Source organism: Bombus affinis, chromosome 3 (genome assembly GCF_024516045.1).
Source record: "Bombus affinis isolate iyBomAffi1 chromosome 3, iyBomAffi1.2, whole genome shotgun sequence".
NCBI lineage: Eukaryota > Metazoa > Arthropoda > Insecta > Hymenoptera > Apidae > Bombus > Bombus affinis.
This window is the reverse complement of record NC_066346.1, coordinates 18174654-18187356: the sequence shown is the minus strand read 5'-3', so window position 1 is coordinate 18187356 and position 12703 is coordinate 18174654. Positions and strand designations below refer to the sequence as shown.

Below are 12703 nucleotides of genomic sequence, written 5' to 3'. Positions count from 1 at the left end.
TTATCACCCAGTTGAAAATATTAAATTTGAAAAAATTAAAAACGCATTATTACAATCAATTGAGATTGTATATCTATAAAGTAATATAATACTTGTCAATAATTTACTCATTGACGCTCATTATTGTAATATATATATACTAGCTTATATTAAATACTTGGAGAATGAAACATTTATATATTATTTGCCAATTATGATGCTCGTATTATAAAGTAATATAAAATAAATGGAAAATCTAATTTTGTGTTTACAAGGTTGATGTCTTGTCAGTCATAGCCATAATTTCCGTGGTTTTATATAAGTGCGATGATAATGATACTGTTACAAATATAATTTCTTTTTTCATTGAACAAAACGGTTATAAGATATGGAGTTTGTTGGTATAAAACGTGGGAGAAGACGAAAAAAAACGAGAAATTTGAAAAAGCAACGTAGTCAACAAATAAAGTTTGAGGTTAAGTTTGCGAAACGTCGTGGATTGATTTCGGATCGTAATATTTTCGTTGCTAAAGAAAAATTAATTGTCAATACGATGCAAGCTAATTCATTTTGGGAAAATTACACAGCTGCTCAAGAATGGCAAAAAAGGTTGGTTAATCTATTTATATCAGCTATACAAGTTTACAAAGTTTATCAAAATTTTATCGAATTTATTCAAGAATAAAAACACTTGATATATGATATTAATTTTAGGCATAGCGTAACTTGGTGGAGAACACGATGTATTGCGCTGGAATATGAGAACCAAATATTAAAAGATAAATTAAAATCTTTGGTATGCCAAAGCAGTCAACAGTATACATCACACAAACGGAAAAAGAGTGGATTTAAGTATCAGAATGGAGAAGGAAAATGTGAAGAAACCAGATTTAACGAAGAAGCAGAAAATTTGGAATTTCATATAGATGAAGAAATGCTGAGTTTTTTAGAGCAAAGTATGAGACATAAATTTGAATTGAAAAAATTAAGAGAATCTGAAACATGTACTAAAAAAAGAAAAGAAGAGGAAGAGACTATCCAAGGAGGAGCCACATGGATGCATGCAAGAAATAGTAACGCAAAATTATTATATGGTGAAGCTAGCCCTACGATATTAGCAATGGAAACTGCTCTTCAAACTACGGTTGATAGACACAGAGACAAAGCAAAACCTCAGTATTGGCCAATTATTTCTTTAAAACCATAAACACTAGGATCACCTACATATGTTAAAAGATATATTTTGTAAAGAATTAAATACAATGAAAATTTTTCTATTATTCCTGTTTTCTAATGTACCAGTTATCCAAGGATGTATTTTCCTTTGTACACCATATCAACGGGAGATGACGCTGTCTACCCTTTCTTGGTCAAAGCGTGTATGACAGTCTGGCCTATCTACTTATCAGCTTACTTAACTCTTTTACGCGTTCCGACACGCGTATTCGATCATCGGATCAGGTGATGTTTTTTGTATTTAAAAATATTAGTTGTGTTTTATTTTAATGTTTTATTTTCTTAAAGCAGTAAAAATTATTTGAAAATCCGAAGCAAGGAAAGTTGTTTGGTTTCGTAGAAAATTTATGTCGGTTACGAATAACGTTAAAACCTATCAACTCTTAGCTATATATAATATAATATATATAATATAATAATATATACCTATATACTCGACAAATGTATATACGTACGTTAAAATATCATTCGCATCGAAACGTTTCCATATATATAGTAACTACATAGGAAGGAAATCAGATTATGTTAGAAGATGTCACATATCTAAAAGACTGAAATTAGATTTAAATTTAAAAAATGGTTTAACAATCACTGTATAATAAATGAAAAAGACCAATTTTGCTTTTATAGGGTAATTACTAAGATTCATTCTATAGCACATGATAAATGGATTTTTTAGGTTTTGCGAATTTCTTTTGATAAGAAGTGGCAACGTTACAGATATATTCAAAGAAACGGATGAGAACCGTTCATGCCTCGTTTGTGTATCAAAGATAGATTAGAAAAAAACATACAAAAAAGTTTAGTCAGTCTGTCAATATGTTATCTTACGGTCGATTCGCTGACACGGTCCATGGATTTCTGGAACCAGTTCGAAAGGTTCCAACATCGATATTTCGGTCCAGAGAAAGCCCCTAATTATCGAGATAACGCGTGTTGCGGTGTCGATACAGGTTACGTGTCGCATATCTATTTTTTCTGTACTCCCACGGTTTTTTTGAACGATTTGTTACCTTTTTCAAAGTTGGAGATATTTGGAACTCAACAGTTAAAACTCATTTTAAATAAATATATCGAGTCATTTACTATCTTGTTCCACATGCCGTGCGCGAAATGGATCAAGGGAACGCTTTTTCAATTTTTATCCGATCAATTTTTTCAGATTCAATTTATCCGATAGACCAGTACAAATGTTTTTCTCAATTTGTATCAAACCGGTCGTTCCTATGCAAAATAAACTCCTATGCACAATACACACAAAAGATTTCATATCCTTCAATAACTTTCATTTAGATCTTTATCGATGAACTTTCACTGTGTAATCGCATGTTCCTTTTTATCGCCTTAGTCTTAATTTTCATACGATGCTTTTCTCTATCTGCTATATTTATTTCATATACATTTCAATGCGATATACATTTCAATACCAGTATATTTATAATTTATATTTCCATGTACACGCGCTAATTACCAACGGACCAAGTTTTCTGCCGTAGGTTCGGAATAAGGTGAACCACAGGATGAAAGAACAAGCGTTCAGCGTATTTAACGTATCTATTTCGAATTTTTGCTAGTTTTTTCTTTTCTTTTTGATACAATTTCGTACATTGGCCTTTGATCGCACTCCAGATTCGTTCTGTCGAGCATTTGCGAGCTCTTTGGAACGTTTTAAAGTTTACCTTTCGTGTAACGCGTCAAGATAGCGGAAGAGGAGGGAAGAAAGAAATGTAGAAGGGGTTTACTTTTTATCAGGTTCGTGTCATTAGTAGCCACAACGAGTACTATAAGTTGGTATTAAGGACTCAGAAGTCCAAGAGACGTTTGAAAGACGGTTGACGACGATGACGAAGACGTGGTTATGGATGAGTATGACGACGAGAGCGAGGACGAGGACGAGGACGAGGACGAGAACGAGGACGAGGACGAGGACGAGGACGAGGACGAGGACGAGGACGAGGACGAAGATACCGAAGTACCTACCACCGTTCGCCTTATTAGGCCTCATCCTCTTTCCCTTCGTTCTTTCTACCCCTCTCGGTTCCCTTCCTCTTGCTTTTAAAATCATGGCTGCACGTAACCGTCTACTGATTATATGGATTCGGCGATGATTTCTGATGATGCCCCCGACCCCCGAAATGGTAAAATAATACAGTGTCGTCTCCTAGCCTGGACCCTTTCGGGTCTCGTGGGCCGGTTCGTTAGCGGGGCCTTGGCGCGAGGCACCCTGTCATTATGCGGCTGGTCTCCATCACCCCCACCAGTTCCCAATTTTCAGTGCCCCTCTACTACGCCTCGACGAAATCTCTTACCTTGGTTTCTTCCCTTTGCTTCGCCTTCCCAGTCATCCTTTTTTTCCACCCTATTATTCTACATTAGTATAGCTTGCTGCAGTTAAGTGCAGTAAGAAAGTTGGAACGAAGGTGCCCACGGTACAAATGGTCGTCATCACCTTACACATAGAAATTAAGAAACGCGGAACGAGGAATCGAACGAGGAGAGACTAGAAAACGGAGATGTACTGTCACAAAATTGTCAATCTAGTTCTCTAGCATTTGCATTTTGAAATCACATTTTTTACGAAATCCGAGCGCGAAACTCTAGAACCATTCACGACTACTGGCGGACATTCGAAACTGGTAACTCGATCGCGCTCAGTCCGCCTGGATGGACCATCGTTGCACCTTACCTCGCGAGAAACATAGTTACTTCTTCTTTGTCTACTTTGTCTTCTTTTTCTCTTGCTTTCCCATCTTCTTTTTACGTATTTTCGTTTTTCTCCTACGTTAGTCGATCTTTTCGGTCAACGAGAATGATACCTTTCTTCATCACGCCGTCACGAGGAAAGGGGTTGTGCGTTCGTTCGTGTTCGAAGCGACGAAGGAAAAGGTAGTAGACGGATAAGGTATATCGAAAGCTAACAACTATCGAAATCATCGGCTTCTTTCAGTAAAATTCGTCGACTTTCATGTTCCAAAGACTCGTCCTTGGAAGCAAGTTAGGGTGTAGGTGGCGCTCGTGACCGGCAATCATTTCGCTTAATGACGAGAGCTTTGTCGGTCCTTTCCTCTCTTCGGCCTCGGATTATCGCGGTGTGCTTCTTTCTCGCATCCGCAGATCTCTTTGGTTCTTTCCACTTCTTCTCTATCTCCTTCTTCTTTCTCCCTTTATTTCCGAACTCTGTAATTTTCCCTTAACGGCCATGCCACTGTGCCACCATGCCGCGCCGAAATTGGCGTACAGCGGAAAGATTTCGTAGAAATCCCTGACGTTCTTTAATGGGAAGGCGTCTGAACGGTGACAATAGCACTTCTGTTGTACAGTTTCTTTTCCTTCTTTTTCTCTTCCAGGACGAAGAAGAAAAAATATCGATCCAACTGAAGAGAGATAGAAGAAGAAGAAGAAGAAGAAGAAGAAAGGAAGAATCGCGAAGTCAAGGAGAATTAGGAGGACAATCATGGAGAAAATGAAAGAACGCAGAAAAAATGTTAACAATAAAGAAAACGGAGAGAGTAAGAAGAAAACGACGAAAAAAAAAGAAAGAAAGAGAAGCGAAAGAAAACAAAAAGGAGGAATAGTATGTCGTCGATATCGATGGTTTCGGGTAAACTCGAATCAACGCAAAATACATATGTCGAAGAATATATGTGTTTACGAATATGCGTATATGGTTTGGAGAAGAAAATCGATCGAACGAGAGATTCGGTTTAACGTCCCATGTAAGAATCAAAATTTGGCAACGGGATAGCAAAGCGCGTAATCATCGTTCGCATTAAACGCGTTACGCGTTTGTGGTTGGATCTGTATCCTGCATCCAGCACCTGCGAGAGATCGGGCCGTGTGGCCGATGGCTGTGCAAACAATACGGACGATGATGCACCATCTCGCGCGCATTGTCCGTAGCGAGTAGTAGTAGGCGGCGGATTTATCTGCCTACTCGTCGTAGAGTCAGGTAGAGGAGCCAAGCAAGGGTCCTCGACCCTCGAGACGCGTCGCGCGAGCCGACGGAACCGATGGATCTTCCTTTCATTTCAGCTTGATTTCGCACGGGAACGTTGACATTTCCGTTGGTCGAGTAGAATCTCGAACTCGAGTCGCACTCTCGCATCATCTAATTTCCTTCTAAACAGGGAGACAATAAGTAACCAAGATTCCGACGAATTCGATGCGCAATGTGCGCAGACTGCTGCTCTTCACGATCGTATCGTATTTACCAGCAGAGACGAGCGCAACGCGCATGAAATATCGGAGCTGCAAGTAGCTGCGCGCTAATCTGAATTCTTGGCGCATATGAAATTCCAACGCGTGCCCATATGAAGAGTTTGTTAATTTGCCCGTTCTTTTTTTAGGAAGAGGAGGCAGGTGAAAGTCGAGTTTTTAGATTGTTAGTCGCACCAGTCGTGTCAGGAGTCGTCGATGATGTATGGAATTATTAACGTGAGCATTTATCGCTGGTACTTTACCCGTGTGACAGGAGTAAACAGTCGGTGATCGTTACAACGAAACGTTACAAAATGTTTATATTAAAAAAATTAAAATCGCGCGATTATTCCAAAAAGCAGACTTTCAGATGTTACGCGGCGACGTTGCGAGCTATCTCATGCATCATGCAATCAGCATCGATATCTTGCCCTTCTAGGGGATGCGTTAACAGATTGTCGAAATTAACGCTTCCTGTTAAGATGCAAATGTTGCGTTCTTAACGCGGGCTATACCATGCAATCGGTATGACGTAATCGTGTTTATCAGACACGATGATTTTTACAACCAGTATACGAATTCGGGATTCGAGGAACGAAAGCGTGCACGCTTTGCTCGTTAGAGAGCGTCGCATAGATAGCAAGTACGTACATTCTTCGATCAAAGGAAGCGTTAGTTTGTCTGTCAAATTTCAACGATTCCAGTACAAAAAACGACTTGTACTCAGCATGAAAACTATCCAGAATCTCTCGCGTCACGGCACGAAATTCCAGGACCTTCGGCACAGACGTAGAAGAGGCTCGTAGGGCTGAGCGCGGAATGAGCGCGAATGGTAAGTCGGTTCTTCGCATACCGGGCGTTCAGGTATAGCTTGGAAGGTGGTGTGCGAGCTAAACGAAGAGGGAAACAAGAAATCTGTGAGGCGAGAGAAAGAGGAGGAAGTACCGGCGGAGGAGAACAGACCCGAGATGTAGAAAGAGTAAGAAAGGAGGAACGGGGGGGGGGGAAGAGAGAGAAAGAGGGAAAGGCCCGAGCAAGCGGGTATGCGAGCTAACAGGCAGGCAAACAGGCAAGCAGGCAGAAAGGTAGGCAGGAAGGCAGGCAGGAAGGCAGGCAGGAAGACAGGCAGGAAGGCAGGCAGGAAGGCAGGCAGGAAGGCAGGCAGGAAGGCAGGAAGGAAGGCAGGAAGGCAGGAAGGCAGGAAGGCAGGAAGATAAGAAGGCAGGAAGATAGGCAGGCAGGCAGGCAGGTAGGCAGGCAGGCTGACAGGCAGGCAGCCAGGAGGCAGGCAGGCAAGCAAGCAAGCAAGCAAGCAAGCAAGCTAGCAAGCAAGCAAGCAAGCAAGAAAGCAAGAAAGCAAGCAAGCAAGCAAGAAAGCAAGCAAGCGAGCGAGCAGAGTTTGGTATAGTCTAGCTGCTCGATGCCGCGAAGCGAGCTGAATGCCGAGGCCCCGGCATATCGGAGCCCGCCGTACTACTGCTCCCCTCTCCAAGATGGCCGCCGTTTGGGTCCAGTCGAGTCCCCCTGACCGAGCCAGCCGAGTCCAGCAATTCAGGGGAAGGGTAGGCCTTGCAGGTGCCGCCATGTCAGTGCATGCCTAACCTCGAAGCCGCGCGGAACGGACGCTGGGCCCAAGAACGCAACACCTCGTGCTCCGTTTGCTTCTCGTCGCTGCGCTTTCCGTTTGAATATAAACGACACTCGAGACCACCTAAATTCGTCGCGAGTCCAGTGCATCACGTTATATCGATCGCGTGTACGTGTGATTTCGGAGCGATTCGGATCGATTCGGATCGCGAACATATAAACAGGGAACCGAGAGAGGGGTGTATCGAAGCGAAAGGAGACTACCACGAGAGTGGTTCGGAGTAAACGTCCTACGATACGCGACGGGAAGGTCGTATCGAACGTGTGTATTCGCAAGCTCGTCGTTTCAGCGCATCTTATAATCCTTTTTTCTTGTCGCGCGTGACGTCGCGCTTATGGTTCGTGATTCGTGATTCGTGATTCGCCGTCCTCGTATAGGTTATAGTGTGTCGGGCGTGTGACAGTTTTTGCGGAAGGACCGCGACTGGTGCTGTTTTGCCACAAATACACAGCAGCGGTGGAAGTAAGAAGTAGCAAGTTGGCGACGAAGAAGGAGGAGACTCGGCTCGTTCGTTGGACCGACTCGTCCTACATGGTCGTTAACGCGCGTGCGCAACGACGTTCGACGATTTCTCAAATTCGAAAGACAGAAGTGGAGGAAGACGACGACGAGGAAATCGGCGTATGGAATACGTGTCGAGGAAGATGAGAAAACAAGGAGGAACAAGGAGATTACTGCTGGCCTAAAGATCGATCCACATAGAAAATCGTGATCGCGAAGGGTCAATTTTCGGTGGAAATTCGACAGAAGCTCAACGTAGAGAGAGAGAGAGAGAGAGAGATAGAGAGGGAGAGAGAGAGAGAGAGGGGGTGTGAGAGAGACATGAAGGGCGTTCCAGACGCGAAACGATCGCGCCGGGTTCGCGACCGGTCGTGTTGATCGTCGAGTTATCGGACGTGGATCTAACGCGAGGAATGTACGATATCTCGAGGCGAAGATATTCCAGCAAAGGTGAGGACAGCGCGGATACCACAGCGCGGATGCTACAGAGAGAGGTAGAGAAAGGAAGAGAAGCGATAGGAAGAAGGAAAGAGGACGAAGAATAAAGGTGGAACGGGGTCGGATAAACTCGTATCTACCGAAGGAATTTCCACGAGGAGATATCGCGCGAGTCGTTGCAAGCGGCATGTTTATAATCTAGCGCAGTCACCTTCGAAACGTTTGACTTCGTTGGCAACGATCGGGCAGGTTGTATCGGTTCTGTGGGATATAGGCGCGAACGCACAGTCGAACGTAATTCCTAGGAGTGCAAGTGTTTACGAGGGAAACGACCAGGATAAACGTGATTGTGGTTGGTGGTGGTGCTGCTAGTGGGTGATTAATGTGTCAGTTGATCGCGTTCTCGCGTTTTCTTCCGCCGGTTTTTTAACATCCGACCGTACGAGACGCGTGCGCGGACTGTCGACAAGAAACAGAGAAAGAGAAAGATTTTCTGGCCGTATGAAGAACATTCGGAGGTATCGATCGGTGCCGCGTCCTCTCACGATCCATCATTTAGGAATGGAAAGATCGAGATAATAGCCAAGGACGGCGGAGGCGAAGGTGGAGGCGGCGGTGGTGGCGGTTGTGGAGGCCCCAGGATGCGGCACCTGCTACTACTGTTCCTCGTCCTGGGAGCGACCGTTCTCGCCCCGGGCACACGGTCCGAACTCGTAAGATACTTGGAGGTTTCGGAGAACGCTCGACCAGGTACCAGGGTGGGTTTCATCGATGCCGACAGTCCACCGTACTTGATCGTGTCGGTTTCCGGGTCCGCGGTCGATTCGGACTTGATAGTGGATCACGCGACGGGCGAGATAAGGACAAAGGTGCCGTTGGATCGCGAGACCAGACCGTCCTACAGCTTGGTCGCTCTGCCGCAAAACATTCAAGTGGTGGTTAAGGTGCTGGACGAGAACGACAATGCACCGACCTTTCCCGTCGATCACGTGGACGTCGAGTTTCCGGAGAATTCGCCCCGCGACGCGAAACGCGCCCTGCCTCCTGCCAAGGATCCCGATCTCGGCCAATACTCGACGCAACGCTACGAGATCGTCTCCGGAAATCACGCAGATGCGTTTAGGCTGTCCCAGCATCGAGGTCGCGACGGTGTTCTCTACTTGGATCTGCAAAACTCCGGGTCGTTGGATCGCGAGGCTCGCTCTCGGTATCATCTGGTGATAGAGGCGTTGGACGGTGGCGCTCCGCCGCTTCGCTCGAGGCTACGCGTGAACGTGACGGTACAGGACGTCAATGACAATCCGCCGATTTTCAATCAGACGAGGTACGTCGCCAGCATTGCAGAGAATGCGACCGTCGGAACGCCGGTGCTCGCGGTGAACGCGACAGACAGCGACGCTGGTGACAACGGACGCATAGAGTATTCGATTAATCGGCGACAATCGGATCGCGAGGAGATGTTTCGTATCGACCCGGAGACCGGTATGGTTTACGTGAACAAGGCGTTAGATTTCGAATCGAAGGAGCGACACGAGCTGGTGATCGTTGCGCGCGATCGCGGCGCTCAGCCTCTCGAGGCGAGCGCGTTTCTCTCGGTTCGCGTAACCGACGTCAACGACAATCAACCTGCTATTACCGTGATCTTCCTGTCGGATGATGCGACACCGAAAATCAGCGAGAGCGCCCAGCCGGGTGAATTCGTCGCTAGGATATCGGTCAGCGATCCGGACTCGAGGACCGAATACTCGAACGCTACCGTCACGTTGACCGGCGGCGAGGGACACTTTGGCCTGGCTACCAGAGACAACATTATATACCTGGTAGTGGTCGAGAGGCCGCTCGACCGCGAGGAAAAGCCCGTTTACGATCTCTCCGTGGAAGCGACCGATGCCGGAACACCTCCGTTGCGAGCCGTTCGAACTTTTCGTCTTCTCGTCACGGACGTGAACGACAACGCTCCGAAATTCGGCCGGGAAAGGTACGAGGCCCATCTGTTGGAGGCCTCGGAACCGGGTACTCCGGTTTTGAAGGTAACGGCCACGGATCTCGACGAAGGTGCCAATTCCGCCATCAAGTATTCTCTTTTCAATTCCACGTGGTTCGTTATCGACGAAACGTCCGGTTTGATATCAACGCGGACTCACGTTGACTGCGAAGCCGACCCTGCGCCGATTTTAGTAGTGATCGCCACCGACTCGGGTCGTCCGCCGTTAAGTAGCAGTGCGACAGTGCGCGTTACCGTCCATGACCTCAACGACAACGAGCCCATCTTCGAGAAGCCGCTGTATAACGCGACCGTATCGGAGGATATGCCCGTTGGCTCCTGCTTTCTCAAGGTAAGAGAACCCTCTTTGTTCCTTCGTTTGCACGAATCGCATCGCGTTACGTAACCTTCGGCGATATCGTAAGTACCGCCGTATATTTACTTACGTAGTATGCACAGTTGATCGTTCGCCAGGATAATCGATCTGTCATCGCGTCGACACCGATCGACGACGAATTCCCGCGCGAAACATACCACGCGAATTGATAGCGTCGAATGGCGCAGCGTGTCTCCGATCGGTGAAAGCCACGCGATTTCCAATAGGTTCGTGCGTTGTTTAATCGTTGCACAAGTCGGACCGAACGTTTTGCGTAAAGTTGCTTCTCGGCGCGATGCTGCCACTATGTTGCAAAAGGTTTGTGGTAAATGCGCGAACCGACCGAAAGGGCAGCGCGCGGTACTGGTCGCGCCGCGAGCCACGTATTCACTTTACACTGGGAAACTCGTAATTGGAATCGCGCCGCGCATGAAAGGTTTTCTTCGTCGCCCTCTAGCAATTAACAGGGAACCGTGTATATCGGATAGAAAATATTCTCGACGACACACGATCGATCGATGTTCTTCGTTCGACGCTGGACACTTGCGTGGGCGCTATCGCGATCGACGGTTCGCGGTTCCAAACTGTATGACGATGCCACGGTACCGAAATAAACCGACGTGCACGTTTATTGGTACGCGATGCGCGTCCTATTGTGCGTTTGCCACTGTGAGCCACGCAAAGAATATGCGTACCAGCACGACGAGGAAACGCGAGAAGATGAACGAGAAAAGGCTAGCGTATTGTACGAATATCGAGAGGAAGCTCGAAAAGTACGCGTTGCTCGACGATCCTAGTAGCGGCTAGTAGCGGCTAGTAGTGGCTGCTGGCAACGGCGAACGCTCGAAGAACACACGTGCCAGGGACGCGTTCCACTTGCGCAGGGAAACCTGTTGCGAGAGTTTTCTTTGTGGCAGCGGCGAGATGCTCTTCCCCGAAGCGGTGTTAGGCCAAGAACAAGTTGCTCTCGACACCGAGGTTGCTTTACGAGCAGAGCGTCTTCGCGATCGGTATACCTGCACCGTGTGCAATTACCGATCTTCGAAGCTGGCGTAACACGCGTGCGCGCTCCAAACAACCGAGAAATGATCCCGTTCTAGACTCTCGATGCAGGTAAACTAGCTCGGGCTATCGGGCATTCGCGAGGTGCGAGCTCGTCGTACATTTCAGAAATTTAAGACGATTCGCCGACGTGCCGTGGCCACGAAACGGATTACGCGCTTGGTCGCTCACGAGAGGTCGAGGGCGGGCACGGACGCGAGCGCACGCCTTATCCGTTGACCCTTTTTAAGAACGATCGTCTTACATTTGGCGTAATCGTTGAAAGTAATACTATATCTATATTTTCGTTCGCTTAAGATAATGAAATTGTTACGCGCTTCTGCGGTTTGTCTAACCAAGGATCGGCTGCAGGTAACCAAGCCATCCTTTCCGCTCGATCAAAGTCGTTGAGCATTCGTATCTCCTACGTTCTACTGCAAATTTTACGCGTCAAACACCGAACGCGACGACTCTTTACGCGATAAACGCGGACGATCGCGTTTGCAACGCTTCGAGATTCGCGAGACCGCGGCGAGATAATCGTTACCGGTGCCGCTGTTGGTGCTGCGAACGAAGCGTCTGTCATTTATAACGTTCATGATCCGTGTTGGTCGTGTGGATACGAGAAACACGAACGACAGAGAAACGGAGGAATGGGAGCGATAAAGAGGGGCAGGGAGCTACGGCAGTGCGGCGACAAGGGAAGAGAAAGGGAATAAAAAGAGGAGAAAAATCCTTCCCTCGATCTCCTCCCTCTCACAAGCAACTGTCCATCTGACTGAGCGAAACTAGTGTCTTCTTTTTTCTTCGATCGGATTGTCATCCGCATTCAAGAGAGAAGCGGTGAATGTTCATGCCGGTGCGCACCAAATGCCGAATGCCGATGGAAATTGAGAGGAATAAACCACTACGTTTTTCAATTGGGTGGTAGACCGCGTGTACGCTACTGTACAGTGTACACGGACGTATTCGGTAGGCGGTCGGATACACGTGCACGCACCGCGACCCAATCTTAACGTCTGCTCCAAACTTTCGTACGATATATATTTTATCGGTGTTTCGTTGCCTAGTTCAATGATGATTTATAATTGTTGCCCGCTCAACTGTAATTATTATAATTATAGATTTTTCGTCGGCCTCTCCCACCCGTCTTTCGAACCCGAACCGGCCGCTTCTTTTCGCTCCATCCCCTTTCGTACCAGCTCCACCCCTTTGGTTCTTCGCCTTCTTTTCTCTCGTTTGTTCCTTCTCGTAACCTCGCATGTTTCACCTTTCCTCTCTATTCCCATGTTTGTCTTGTTTC

The 12703-nt window shown here is 46.7% G+C and overlaps 2 protein-coding genes across 2 annotated transcripts in view; both read left to right on the top strand.

Annotated features, from left to right (window-relative positions):
- The first annotated feature begins 57 nt into the window (after positions 1-57).
- LOC126914299 (gem-associated protein 8-like) lies at positions 58-1259 on the top strand. The gene is made up of 2 exons (XM_050718044.1): positions 58-588; positions 694-1259. Exons 1-2 carry the CDS (start codon positions 368-370, stop codon positions 1184-1186), a joined length of 714 nt encoding a protein of 237 aa, XP_050574001.1. The 5' UTR covers positions 58-367; the 3' UTR covers positions 1187-1259.
- Positions 1260-6660: 5401 nt separating this feature from the next.
- LOC126914261 (protein dachsous) overlaps positions 6661-12703 on the top strand; it is a 213400-nt gene continuing 207357 nt past the window's right edge. The window contains exon 1 of the mRNA XM_050717913.1: positions 6661-10335. Within this exon, the coding sequence (XP_050573870.1) occupies positions 8641-10335 (1695 nt within the window). The 5' untranslated portion in view covers positions 6661-8640. The remainder of the gene's footprint in view (positions 10336-12703) is intronic.